At 38.3% G+C, this 15,159-nt stretch overlaps 1 protein-coding gene across 10 annotated transcripts in view; it reads left to right on the top strand.

Moving 5' to 3' along the window:
- The window catches only part of LOC107088586 (teneurin-3), a 471,923-nt gene that overhangs the window by 250,537 nt on the left and 206,227 nt on the right, over positions 1–15,159 (top strand). For all 10 annotated transcript variants that reach the window (XM_015380867.1, XM_015380866.1, XM_015380861.1 and 7 more), the window contains one exon: positions 13,545–13,812. In XM_015380867.1, coding sequence (XP_015236353.1) covers positions 13,545–13,812 — 268 coding nt within the window. The remainder of the gene's footprint in view (positions 1–13,544; positions 13,813–15,159) is intronic.

Raw genomic sequence — 15,159 nt, 5'->3', positions numbered from 1 at the left:
GGACTAGTCTTTGGACTGGTCTCTGGGTTAATCTCTAGACTGGTCTCTGGACTAGTCTTTGGACTGGTCTCTGGGTTAATCTCTAGACTGGTCTCTTGGCTGGTTTTTGGACTGGACCAGTGTTAATGTGCTTAAACTGCAGTTTTACTGCATTTTGCTTAATAAAGCTGCTTCTGACTGGCCCTTATAACAGAATGAGTTGAACATGTTGTAGCGCTTTAATGCATGATGTCATTTGAAATATCCTCAGAAAGTTTTCTTGTTAAAAAGTTCCCAGTTTGAAAAGAATGTTTTCTTATTTTGAGATCAACAAGAACCGACTAACTGCACTGGCAGTGTATTCTGAAGATCGATGAATGGGAATGTATTGGTCTCACCGAGGCTTATGATCTGCTTACCTGATGTGCTTCAGCGATGCTCCTGAATATTCAAGCCCTACGCTGCAGTTATTGAGTGCCCAGGCTTTGTGTGTACATGATGTTATTGTGCAGCTGCAGGTCTGAAATACAGATCAGGCTGATTCTGTCAGTCAGTCAGGTTCTGTATGGGTCTACCAGCTCTCACTGACTAATATAATAACAATGGCTCAGGGGATGGAAGGATCCGTTTTCCAGGAAAACAGAGGTAAGCACAGAAATATGACTGCTGCACACATGGCCATACATGCACTTTAAAGTCACAGCATATGTCATCATTAGATTGAAATAATAAGCCTTGCAGGACAGAGAGCCAAAGTCCCGGCTGATGAATCAGGAGCACCAGTTCCACTAATTGTTTCCATTCCCTGTTCCTCTTCCCATCACTGCTCTAGGGTTTAATCTGTGTTTTTTTAAAAGTCATCAAACCCTCTTCATGTTGCTGATTCCCCAGCAGCTAGCGCGCCCCTCCTCTCTGCTGTTATTGCTGTTCCTGGACTTACCATGGGCTCCGCTCAATGGAAGCCTTTCCCCTCATTACCATATATCGATTTTAGGAATGTGGTTTTCTGACTCCTGGAACAGAGCCCAGAGTTTCTGGCTTTCATATGAATATATATTTGTCAACGGAGCTGAATTTAGAGCCCTTTGTCAACAGTTTTTTTTTTGTTTAACAGAAGCATTATGTTTCATTATTTCTGATCTTCCCTGAACTCAAGTTGCAAAGGAAGGTTTGTGATGTGGAAAGACCCTGATTGGGGTTTTTAGTTGTGTTGCGTCAATGCCATTTTTTGGCCCCGATACCGATACCCGATACCTGACTGTGCATTATCCGCCGATACCGATACCATCTGTTTGAAATTGATGTGTTTGTGTATATATGAAGAACTGCATACCAGAGATGGGAAATGTGGAGTCAACAAGTCATCTCCATGTCATGTATTTAATCTACCCAGCCAATTAACCAGGTGAATCCAATCTGCACAGGTTGATTCACGGTGAAGATTGGACTTACCTGCTTCAGTGGCTGGGTAGAACAAATACATGACATGGAGATGACTTGTTGACTCTACATTTCCCATCTCTGCTGCAGACTACTTGGATGTAAAATAATTGCCATCATGGCTTTGTCAAGCTGCTGCCTACCTTTGTGAAGCAGGAAAAAGACGTGAAAAGAAGTGAATCCAGTAGAACTTTTTATTGCCTACCTGGAATGGGTGACAATAGTTGACTAAACGTTTGGCTCTCAAAATGGTATCGGTGCCCTATTTGATGGTACTCCCCCATACCAATACCACCATTTCAGTGCTGGATCCGGGCCCTGCCCGATACTGGAATCAGTATCGTTGCAGCACTAGTTTTTGGTGAGGTTTACTATACCAGATAAAGGAGCAGAGTTTTGCTTGCTTATATCTGCTAACACTGTAAAATGTTTGTGGTGGTATTGCTAAGATAGACTTCAGGTAGGTGGGGAAATAGACTGTTCCCCACCTTCGCTTTCCGTTCTCTTCTGTTGGCTGTTGAGCAGGAAGGGGTCCTTTCCATCTAATCACCACAAAGAATGCCCATGGCGATGGAGAGAGGACTGCCTTGCTCCTCTCTCCTTTCCGGGGACCAGAGGTGGAATGAGTTTTCATGCTTCAGAAAACACGAGTCTTAACTCTTGTACTGACCTCTCTTAGTATGTCAGCGACGCTTTACTTTCTCCAGGATGTTTTTTTTTTTCCTCATCTTTCTCGGAGCCGTTGGTTCCTGGCTTGCCTTTGTCTTGCTGTCTGTCTTTCTCCGTGTCTCTGTGTGCCTCTGTTCTTTATGTTGTTCTCAATCCACTTGATCTAAATGTCACTGGCAATTGTTGGGGCTTTTGGAAACTTTCAAATTACATCTTGTGTCATTTCCTGTTCCCAGCGTCCCTGCTTTTCTTCTCCATCTTATTTGAGTTCACATCAAAAGTGATGAAGTTTAACCCAGACTGCGACCTCAGCCTCAGCCTCCCTGACATTCTTATCAAACTTAGTTTATCTGCTAGAGCCGTTCTGTTATATATGGAACTACCTCTTTGACAAAATGTTTAATTTTTCATTTTAACATCTGTCTTTATCGCTCTGTTTTTGGTCTTTTCTACTTCTGTGTATTCTTCATTCTTTGACAAGGATTGTCAGTGTTAGTGGATATTTGCAGAGGAATTGAAACCAGAGATGGAAGTCAGAGATTAAAAGTTGCGTTTTAATGATGACAAAACATAAATGCTACATTAATCCAGAAATAAAAGGCAGGGAACTCGGGCACCAAAAATTAGGAGACACGTGGGAGAAACAAACATGAAGAAATACAGAGAATCCAGCAATTAGGAATTACACAGGAGGTGTATATATGGGAGATCAGCTGATAGGGAGCAGGTGTGGACAGAGGCAACTAGAAAGGAGCTAAGGGCAACGGAAAGGGACAACAAAGAATAACCACACACTAAATTTAAAATAACACTTTGTTTGTAAAAAAAAAAAGAAAAAAAAGAAAAAGTTACTTTTCAAGGCTGCACTTTTAAAAGATGAAATTGTCCAGAGAGCTGTTCCAAACGAAATTTCATTTTGTTTTACCCTTGTGTAAACAAAATGACAAATAAATCTAAGTGTAAGTCTTAAGAGTTCATTTTAACACCAATCCATGTACAGTTGGTCTCACTCTGAAATTGTGTTAAATGAACTCTCAACACAATGTATATCTTACTCCAATTGTTGTTTAGTGTTGTTGTTTTAGAATAATGACTTTAAAAGAGTCAATATACTTTGACACTGCATATTTTACACTGTGCAATTAACTGTGCAGGGAAAACAACAATCTAACTGTAACTAGAAGAGAACTTAAAGTCATAAGGAATATATTTAAATGTCAAATGATTCTGGCATAAACATGTATATAAATGTACTGTTTATCAGACGCTGTGTTGTGATACCTTAATGGAGGGATGCCTGTCTGTTGTTGGAGCATAAAGAGAGGATTTGATGATGTCATGTAGTGGCCCTAATGCAACATTCATGTTCTTACTGATTTTCATTTCTCTTAAGTGCAGTCTGCTGGTGTGAGGTTGACCTAAACAGCACAGACAGAAAAGGTTTCAGTCTTAAATTTCCACCACACACAAAAAAATAAATTAATTAAATGTATGAATGAGGCTGATTGGCTGATTTTTTTATTGTTTGGTATTGTATTGTTTATTGTTTGGTTTGAGAATACGATTTTAAACGGTTATAAAAACAAACCTGGAGTCAGAGTCCTGACTGAGGCCTCTGACCTCATTCACAGATCCTTCTGCAGTATATGAGTGGGAGATGTACTCATACCTTCACCAACCCTGCCAACAAACAATCATTTTCAATTTAGATAGAACTAACAGATTCTGTAGAGTGGGAGAATAGAGATAGAATGAAGCAGAATGATGAAAAAGGGGTTCCTATGTCCTCCAGCAGTCTAAGCCTATAGCAGCATACCTATAGAGATAGCTCAGAATAATCTGAGCCACTCTAACTATAAGCTTTATCAAAAAGGAAAGTTTTAAGCCTAGCCTTAAAAGTAGACAGAGTTTCTGCCTCACGGACTAAAACTAAAACAAACATAGTTCCATACAAAGAAACAACCACAGAGCATGATGCTGCCATGTTTGACAGTAGGGTGAGTGTATATAGGTCACAATACAATATTATCACGGCTGGCCGGACTTTTCCTTTAAATGTTGCAGACTTTCATGCGACCAGTTTACTGCCCATTTATATGTTTGCCTTAAAGTCAATAGATAACTGTTGCAGTGTTTGCTGAGAAGTTTTACCATTCTTTATAAGTTATGTTTCACATCTTAGATGGTCTGAATGTGGAAGTGATGCAGACCTGAGTTTAAAATCCCTGATATCAGGAGCAGAGTCAGAACTGGACTGGTGGAAAGCGCAGCAACCAAACACAAGGGGTCGTCTCCCAATGGAAGGTTATCAGCCTGAATGGAGCTTATCTCAACGCACAGAAAAAAACATCTTGGGGGAAGACAGTGAACCCCGTGTCTGCCCTGATCTGAGAGTGGGTGTGTGCATTGCAAGGTGAACATGACGGGCAGCTCAGGGATGAGAAAAATAAACACCTTTTTAATGTTTCAGGTACTACTACAGATTTATGCTTCTATGCTTCAAGTTGTTTCCTCTCACTGATTGAAAGATGATGAGGTTCAGAAATCAAAGGCAGAGAAAGATGCAGCTGAGCAGAAATGAAGCATCAGCACTCATTTTGGTTTTGGGATTGAGGCTAATCTTTACACCATCAGAACAGAGACATGTGATGGGCGTTACTGGGCGGCATTTAGCCTTCGGATGGAACAGATATGCTGCCTTTTTAATCAACCACACATGCTGAACACACACATTTTTAATTCCTCCTTTTTAGCAACCACTCTACTGTCTGTTGCTGTTTATTCCTCTTCCTCCTTTCATCTTTTGGGTGGATGGTATTTATATCTGTGCTGCAGACGTCCAGATCTGTCTCAGAAAATGAGAATGTTGTGAAATGTTTCTATACTTTATTCACTTATTTAAGTCAAATAACTCCTGTCTAGAATTTCTCCTAACTTTGATGATTAAAGTTTACAGAAAGGAAAACCAACATTAAATTTCTTAAAGGGGTAGAGATTCCCAAAGAAAGAAAGAAGGAGACTCATAATGTTTCTGAGAACTATGTTCATCTCATCATCAGTGCAGCATGGAGGCCGTCAGCATGTGGTTCTGCTGAGGTCCAACAGAAATCCACCTGTTTCTGATGTGATCAACCATTAGATGGTTATTAGGCGTTATCAGTCCCATAGAAGGGCTTCAGACTGCTTCTCCTCTGCCTTTTAGTACCTTTCTTATGGCTGATGATCTGCAGCTTATCATTGATAACAGCCGCTTTGGCCACGCCTAAAACTTTGTGTCACTTTCTACTTACCCACTTTATACTTTTTATCTACTTTATTTACATCTGACCTTCTTTAATAAAACAAAACAAAAAAAAAACTAAAGGTTTACTTTTAGTGAGATACTTTCTGTATCTCTGCTTCTGGTGAGCCTGGTTCTGCTGGAGGTTTCTTTCTGTTAAAAGGGAGTTTTTCCTCTCCACTGTCGCTACAAGCATGCTTAGTGTGAGGGATTGCTGAAGAGTCAATGAGTCGATGCAATCAGCTGGTTTTCCTTAGATAGAAAACTTTGAATCAATCTGACTGGATGATCTGGTGAACTGGAAAGTGCCTTGAGATGACATGTGACAAAAATGAAATGAAATGAATTAAATTAAAATCCTCATGTTTCAGTCGCACAGATTTAATGTGGTGATTAAAAACAAGGAAATGGTCATTTTTCGGGGAGGTTTTTTTTTATATGAACTTGTTTGATATAATATTTGAGTTTTTCTTCCTGAAAAAACATTTTACAATAAAATTAATTTGAATATTTGATTTTCTGTCCAAAGAAAAATGTAATTCTCCTTTAAACTTCCTCTGATTTAACTGATTAATGTTACGTTTTTCTCTGAAGACAAAAACAATTCTTTCTCCTGGAGCTCTGCAACAGGCGGATCAGCTTTAGTTCAGGGGTGGGACGCCTCACATTCACTGTCTAAACCCAGCAATATGTGTGGGAGGAGGGCTCTGCTATGAAATCACTATGGAAGGAATGAAATACTCCATTTAATAAGGAACCAATGAATATTGATCATCATGTACAGTAACTCTGAGCTTTAGCAAATTAAAAGACACCAACTAAAACTCCAGCCTGTCTGAAAACAAGCAGGAAGCGTTTCCTCTGCCGCTCAGCGCCGTATCCAACCCACACAAGGAGAACACCACAGATTAGAGTCATTCTCTGATCCTTTATATTTAAAAACAATGCTACTTTGATAAAGCATCATAACCTGGATCGTTCAAACCGTTTTCCTTTCCTTCCACAAGAAGAAAACAACAGAATCATTTTAACACAGATGTCTGAAATTTAACATCATGCAGAAATTATGACTGTTGTCTCTGTTAAAAAACAATATTTGAATGCTACCTGGAAAAAGGTTCTTTATTTACTTTTGTTATTTACTTTACCACTATTATTTATGCATCATGTAAATAGACCAAATATCAGGACAGCTTCATGTAGATCTGTGTGATATCTATATTTAGTTTGTTTCTGCTGCATAAATCATGGCTCTAGTGCACATTTATAATTATTACCCAGAACACTCAGACAGTAATATAAACATGGAGCAAATAAATAATGGAGAGTTCACAGTTTATTGCATTGTAAAAAAATGGAAATCTAAATAAGTCATTTTTTCTTCAAATAAGTGCATTTTTGTTCTTGAATTGAGGAGGTGAGTGATACACTTTGCTGATGGAACAAGATGATTTACATTTACAATAAGAAAACAGAATTCCATTGTCTTATTTCAAGTGCATTTTATCTAATTATTGATTTTAAGAGTAAAAANTAGATTTCTAGAGCATGTTTATTAGAGTGGAAAACAATCTAGAAATAAGTAAAAATGTCTTAATTTAAGTGTATTTACCCTTTTTTTGAGGAGATGAATGAGATAGTTTGCTGATGGAATGAGTATTTTTACTCTTAAAATAAGATAATTAGATAATATGCGCTTGAAATAAGAAAACACAATAGTTTGATCTTATTTTAAATGTAAATTGTCTTGTTCCATTGACAAAATGATTCTTTTACCTCCACACTCCAAGAACAAATGCACTTAGTTTAAGAAAAAATGACTTATCAAGATTTAGATTTTTTCCAGTGTATAAACTGGCTCAAGGTTTTTCCACAAATTTTATCATCTGTTATTAGACCTAAAAAAGAATTATTGAACCACACATGTGTGTTCAGTCATGTTTGTCTAATTTTATGAATTTATCATGGAATAGTTGATATCCGATTTCTTTCCTGTTTTAGCCGATTTGATTTTATTAGAAATTTAGGGGACTGAAATTATCAAATATTCATTTATGAGAATGTCTTTAAAATCAGCCTCAGTTCCCATTTTCATAGCTTCATAACCTTTTTCAATTTAATGACAGTTTGTATATGGTTTAAATTAAACTTGTTTTCTGTATGTTTAAATTATTTTCCTTTCATCTGCAGAAATGATCATTGAGCTGAGATTGATCCAGTTTTTGCTCCAGCCGTCATCTAGGATCATATTTTTGGTTTTCTTTGTTTTTTTTCCAGCTTATTTCCTGTATTCCCTTAAAATATATTTAAAAATATTCAAAGGATTTTTTTTTCATATATCTATTTATCAATAAAGTCACATTCCTGTTCATTGTTAATATTTAGTATTCTGTCCTTATTTCTTTTGATATAACTTTTAAAAAATGATCATTGTATTGCCATATAAAGGTATGTATGGTAACATTTAAATTATTTACAATAAAAACAAATAATTTGATGAGTAATCATTATTTGAAATGATAGTAAACTAATCTATTAATCCAATCATTTTTAAGTAGAGTTTAAAGATTCTAAAAACATGTCTTTGCTGAAGGAAGAAACCATTTAAAGCAGTTATTCTGGTAAAACTACAAAAACAAAAGATACGTTTCACGCATCAGAAAAAAAATATTATGTAAAAAAATCTAGATGCATAATCTTAATTTGTTACTTAGGGTTTATTTTGGTTGGCTGAGATTTAGCTTTTTCGACATGGAAAACCTATTTAATAAAATCCAGGGTGCAACATGCTAGTGAGACTTTAGTGAATATTTTCACTCCTGATTCACCATCAAAGCACTAGAAACAGCAGAACTTTTAACACGTTGATAATAGAAGTTGGTTTCGCTGCAGATGCATCCTTTGCTAAACATGTTGAAGAGCAAACTGGTACCGACTGACAAGCAGTTTGGATTTTATTTTTCCAACTTCCAATCTTTTGTTTACTTGAATTGTATTTATTTATTTATATTTCTAATTAAATAAAATCTGCAGAATCTGATAAATAATCATCACAATAACTGATGGAATATTTTATTATTGAAACAATTCATTGCATTGATATACAGAGAGTTTTTTTATTTATACAGAAGACCCAAAAATATATTTCTATTGAACTTCTATTGATCTCACATTGGAGAAATTTACCTCTGCATTTAACCCCTCCCCTTGGGGAGCAGTGGGCTGCCATCATAGGGCGCCCAGGGAGCAGTGTGGGGTTAAGGGTCATGCTCAGGGACCCAGAGTACAGAGTACTACAAAAACAATCAAGAAATAAGTAAACATTTCTTAAATTAAGTGTATTTACCCTTAATTTGAGCAGGTAATTAAGGTAATCTGCCAATGGAGTGAGCATTTTTATTCTTAAAATAAGATAATTAGATAAAATGCACCTGAAATAAGACGATGCAATTGTGTTTTCTTATTTTAAATGTAAATTGTCTTGTTCCATTGGCAAAATGTCTCACTTTCCTCCTAAATTCAAGAAGAAATGCACTTAATCTAAGAAAAACTGACTCATCTAGATTTCGATTTTTTTCCAATTGTTGATCATAGTTAAAAGGAATTTATTTTAACATTTATTTAATGTTAAATTTGCAGCTTTTAAATGAAAACTGCTTTAAAATTTATCTAATTAGAGTTTTTGCTGTTCTACAATAATCTACTAATAAACTGATTTTAATCTGGTTTAAAGGGGCCGATTAAACCAGGGTTTTCACCCTGATTTTATTACAGGGTTATAAAATCAGGCTGATTCCACTTCCATCGCTTACAAACAGCAGCAGATAAACTGATGGGCTAAAAACACGAGACTGAATGAGTGAATAATATAAAACTGTTAATGATCTTAAACTAACATGGAAACATCTTGTTAATTACAGAGAAGAAAAAAAAGCTAAATCAGAAACTATTTGGGAAAAATCTAGAAATATAAAAAAATCATAAGGTTTTACATACAATTTAATAATCACTCATATCTTCTTATTTAAAGATTTGGTCAATAACAAAATGATGTGAATAAAGTATAATTTAAATTGAACATAGTCCCTGTTGGTTTGCAAAGATTCTTTAAACTTCGACAATATTTAAGGGCTAAAAGTATAAAAAAAACATTTTAATTAACCTGGGCTTATTTTTCATGCCTTTTTTTCTTTTTAATATTCATTTTTATTTATCTGTAAATGAATTCTTATATTAAGTAATTATTTGTTTTTTGCCAACATTTTTTTAAATTCAGCGTTCTTGTATGAGAAAGAAAAGTGTTAAAGCCTTTTTTTTCAGCTAGCTGAGCAGCAGTGTGCAGCAGCATGTGGGGGAGGGGCAGTGCCGTGTTATCCTGTGCTCCAAACATTTCCCAGCCTCTCATCTCACAGACAGAGTGTAGAAATTCAGCCCATTGGGCGGTAATGACAGCGGGAGGAAAGTTCCAGATTCCTGAAAGTAGATGATTATATTTCCACTAACATGAAAACAAAAGCAAAGGCAGCTGATTGTGGAAACGGACGTGGAAACAGGAAGTGTTGGCGGTGATTTATTAGCTTGTTGAAGCATCTCTCCCAGCAGTTACCTCCAGTAAGGACTGAATGATTTATCAGCATCATCACGTAGTGTGGAGGTATTTTGGCCTAAAATTGCTTCAGCTGATTGAGCGTTGCAGGCATTTCAATCTGCTCATAAGGCCCCACCGCAGCATTTCTATCAGGCTGAGCTCTGATTGGGCCATTGCAGCTCCATGTTTTCTACTCTCTTTTCATCCATTCTGTCACACATTTGCTTGTGTGTTGGGGATTATTGTCCTGTTGATGATTCGGCCGTGGCCATTCTCCGGCTGCAGGAAGAATTAGCTCCCATTTAACTGTGAGTGCAAGTTCATGGCTGATCTGCTGATTCCAAGGTGCACCGCTTCTCTGGCTGCAAAATTTTTCATTTGATTTGGAGGTTCTGGTAACACAGAAGCTTTTTTTTTCTCCTCAGAGGATATTAGTTTCAAAATATTAAACTAACACTTATATTAACTAGATAGAAACTAATCCACTGATCAGAGATGACAGAAGCATCGGAATAAAGAAAAGAAGATTTGGGTGACAACATCAAAACAAAAGAATGATGCTAGGTTCAGGCCGCACGCAGCAGGAGCATCAAAAACGCTCATGCTGCTTCATTTTTGATGCTTCTACAAGTTTAGTTCTTACATACTGCTGAAGCATCTTTGCTGCTCTTGCTGCCTAATCAAAAAGTGGGTCTGATGCGCGTTGGGCGGAGCTACCCTATCCTTTCTTTGCTTGTAACATGGCAGCTATATTTGCTGTGATCAGTGGGTAAAAAGTAGTTAACTTAATCTGTGCAGTCAGTTATAAAAGATATAAAACAGCAAGCAACGTAGTTAGAGACATGAATAAGTGATGATTGCACTGTTTTTCCCAGTTTTCCGTCCGTCCGCGGATCTGCTTTTTTTTTCTGTCTGCCTGTGCATGCGCACTGATGTGGTTTTTTAAAGGAAAAAATGTCCAAAACGTACGAAATAGTGTGCATAACTTTTCGTACGATTTCATACGCACTCATAATGAGAATATGTAGACCTAATCCAAACTGCCGGCACCAGGATGATAAAAACGAGCATATTAATTTGGCAGGTTTCAACATTTTAAGTGAATTAAGGCGTTAGAGGAGTGATCATAGCGCTCTGCATCAGCAGCGCTGTGTCTGTCTCCCTGCCAGCTCCAGATCAGCTTCTCTGATTGGTTGATGCGGCGCAGGGAGCAGCAAGAGTTAAACTTTTCCAACTCCAGCAGCTGCTGCATTCGCAGCGCGTCACACGCCTCAGAAGCTCATGAGGCGCTGCTTCGGCTGCTCAATACGCACGGCGGGACATTTTGCTGCGCCTTGATGCGCGTCAACCATTGACTATGCATGTAAACTAGCTGCTTCTGCTTCCTCTGCTGCTTGCAGTCTGAACGTAGCATAAGCAAAAACAAAATGACTCATTTCTTCTCTTTTGTTGTTTAGGAGCTGCTGGTTTCAATCCAGCATTTTTTAGTAAAATTTGGCATTTAATGCAACAAACTCATCATATCTGAGGAGACTTTCTTTGGCAATGGCAGAAGCTTGTGTCTGTTCTCCTTGTTAAGTTTATACTTCAAAAAGCAAAGCATAAAAAGAAAGAAAGAAAGCTTCTGAATCTATATTTTAATTCCCTTTTTTAAGGAACCAAAGTCAAAGAGACCACCCACTGATATCCACATCCTTACACAGCGTCTCGTTTGATCCTATTCCCTTCAATAAAGGCTCTATGAAGAGTTTTTTCCTGACCCAATGTTTGGTCTAAACCTCACATCCTCACTTCTAACGACACAGGAAATAACAGAAGGTTTTATTTCCTCCCACTTCTACAGGTGTAATGATGCATCTTTATGCGTCTCCAATTGTGTCCAAATGTTCCCATCCTCACAACGTTAACAAGCCGCTCCTCTTTAGCAGGCGGAGTAAAAGTCGGCTGCTCTCAGCAGCTCTGCTGCCAAACTTAAGGATGATTGAGTCTATCTCTGTCAGCTCTACTTACAAATTACCTTGAAATGAGGTTTTTCATCAAACACACAGAACAAGCAGGGATGCGTTCATGTTCTTGTTTCCCATCATGTGGCTGCAGAAGATGTTTCGAATTACATTTGCAGTGATTGCATAAAATCAGCCTTAATGAATTAGAAAGCAATCAGCGTGCGTGTTTGTGTTGTTTCCAGCACTTATTCTTCCGGGTTTATAGAACTGAAACAATCAATCAGTTAGCAGTGCAGCATATGGATAGAGAGGAGTCCTGAAGCAGATGGAGGAGTGAAGACTTCCTCCCCGACCACAAAGTCCTCCTTCACCCACCCGCTCCCGTACGCCCCTCTTTTCCTCTGTCTTTTGTTTTCTCTTCGCTCCAACCAAAGCTGCAGAGACAAAATAACAGCAGGGCTGGGAAATGGAGATGTGATGCTCTTTATGCAAATCAATTCTTGCGTTGCCATTCATTTCGCTCCGAGAACCCAGAGGAGCGACAAAGGAGCGGAAAAACACAGAGAAAAAAAGCAATAGTGAAGCTAAAGGCAGGTCAGCTTTAAGCAAATATTTTCCACAAAAAAGCCAACAGTGATTTGTGACCGCCAGCTTCTAATCAGTATTCAGCCTCCAGTTGAGAGCAGAGTTACTCTTCTCACCGCTTTCAGGGACGCAACATGCAAAGATCTGCAGTTCATTAAGGCTGAGACCACGTAGACCACAGACAGGTCCTCATGGTGATGTGGATTCACCAGGTCCCCTCCATGCCCACTATAAAGGTGACTCCAGCCTGCACTGTCTAACTCACTGGGCAGGATGGCTGGGCCAGTGGAGGGCAGAGCAAACACACTGCAAAAAAGGAAAAACTAAATAAATATTTGTTTCTTGATTTGAGGAGGCCCACTGGAGAAATGATCTAGAAATAAGTAAAAATATCTTATTTACCCTTAATTTGAGCAGGTAAATGAGATAATTTGCCAATGGAATGAGTATTTTTACTCTTAAAATAAGATATTTAGATAAAATGTACTTGAAATAAGACAATGCAATTGTGTTTTCTTATTTCAAATATAAATCATCTTGTTCCATTGGCAAGTGTCTCACTCACCTCCTCAATTCAAGAAAAAAATGCACTTATTTTAAGAAAAAATTACTAGATTTCGATTTTTTTCCAGTGTACACTGCAAAAATAATCTAGAAATGATTAAAATGTCTTAAATTAAGTGTATTAAGCCTTAATTTGAGTAGGTGATCTGCCAATGGGATGAGTATTTTTACTCTTAAAATAAGATAATTAGATACAATTCACTTGAAATAAGACAATGACCTTTTTTTTCTTATTTTAAATGTAAATTGTCTTGTTCCATTGGCAAAGTGTCTCTCTTTCCTCCTTAATTCAAAAACAGATGCACTTATTTTAAGAAAAATTGACTTATCTAGATTTAGATTTTTCCAGTGTAGAGATTAATCTGCCTGGAAGAGTTTCAATCAGTATAATTGTTTGATTTGGGTTTTGTTTTTGTTTTTTCTTAATTTGAATCCAGCTAATCCACAGGAAACATTTACATCATGGTTAAATTTTATTCTTTCTCGTTAACAGAGCAACCGTCCAATCACCATGGCTCCACCTTGCCTCCTGTGCCGCCGCCTCACCGCCAGCAGCCCTCAGTGACGGCTCTGAACCAAGCCCTGAGCTCCACGCACCACGCTGGCCAGAACCTGAACTCAACCCGCCAGCTAACTCCTCCTACCGGGAGTCCGGCCCCCGTGGCCGGCCAATCACCAGCCGAGCTGCAGACCACGCCCCCCGAGAGCGTCCCGCTGCAGGACAGCTGGGTGCTGGGTAGCAATGTGCCTCTGGAAACAAGGTAATCAGGCTCAGGCCAACAGCCCTGCTGCTTGTTGAACATTGGTGTGAGCTGGAAGAACCGATGGATCTATTGGACACTATCTCATTTATTTATTCAAATTAAGGCTAAATACACTTAATTTAGGACATTTTTACTAATTTCTAAATAATTTTTCCAGTGTAGGGAAGCTTTTAACATCAAAATGTTTACAGTTTGATAAAACAAGTGAAAAAGTTTGTTCTCTTCATTAGTTCTGATGTTCTCCTGAGATGTCAGCAAAGTTTTATTCCTTCCAAGCTGACGAGCTGTCAGCGACTGCAGGCTCTACCGGAGCTGCGTTCACTAACAGGAAGCTAAGAACATCTGATTTTGATCCGACTGATACTGATACATGGCATAGATGTGAAACTAGCGTATCCGCCATGATCTAATCCAAGCATGACTGTTTTTTTCCGTTTTAAACAAAACAGTCTAAATAATTTTCTACATTTTTTATTGTAGTGTCAGTGAAGCTTTGGTGTTTTTTTCCAGAAGCTAATTTAATATTAGAGCTCGTCTCCGAGATGGTACCGGTGGGGGAGGTGCATGCTGGGAAGGGTGTGACCCTGCACTGTAAAAACCCGACCCTCTGAACAAATGCTGAGAAGAGAGTAAACACTCAGACAGGGAGGCTGGAGTCTCTGTTTGATTGGAGATCTTTCCTAATCTCTTAATAGAATTTTAACTGCAGTAAAAGTCCTCAAACCAGCTCACCTCGGCAGACAGACGGCTTGGTTCAGGGCCCTCTGGGTTACCCAGCAGCGCTCTCAGGCAGCCAGTTAAAACCTCTCATTGTTCAGTCGGCTGATGGAAACCACGCCTCTGTTCAGAGCTCGGACTAAACAGCAGCGTTTGGGCGAACACATGGAGGGTCTGCTCTGCCAGACAGGACAAAGTCCACCCTTATCACAGACTTAGGAGCCCTAAGGAATGAAAAGTCAAACAGCTCAATGGATTAATGTTAACAGAGAGGCTTCCAGGTTCATAATAACCCAAAGCTCTGAGAGATTTGTTCTGCAGCAATCTTTGATTTAACAGACAACAGGTTTAATGTCATCCTCCCGTCTGACGGAGCTGAGAGTCCATCAGTCAAACATGCCCTGGGCTGGATCATTCTTGTTCAACGTCAGTTTGTAGTTTAATATTTAAAGGTTTAGCTAAAAAGAGCAGTCTACATAGCTGGATCCGACCTGAGCCTCAGATTCAATCCGATTCAGTTTATTTCTGTACAACCAATTCAAAACACGGAATACAGAGACATTTCAAGCAGACCATCCAGCCGAATTGGATCAAAGTTTTCTAAGGAGAATCAGCTGATTGCATCAA

The sequence above is a fragment of the Cyprinodon variegatus genome, unplaced genomic scaffold, assembly GCF_000732505.1.
Source record: "Cyprinodon variegatus isolate N-32 unplaced genomic scaffold, C_variegatus-1.0 Scaffold223, whole genome shotgun sequence".
NCBI classification, from domain to species: domain Eukaryota; kingdom Metazoa; phylum Chordata; class Actinopteri; order Cyprinodontiformes; family Cyprinodontidae; genus Cyprinodon; species Cyprinodon variegatus.
The sequence above is the reverse complement of the archived record's forward strand: the minus strand, read 5'-3'. Positions and strand labels throughout refer to the sequence as shown.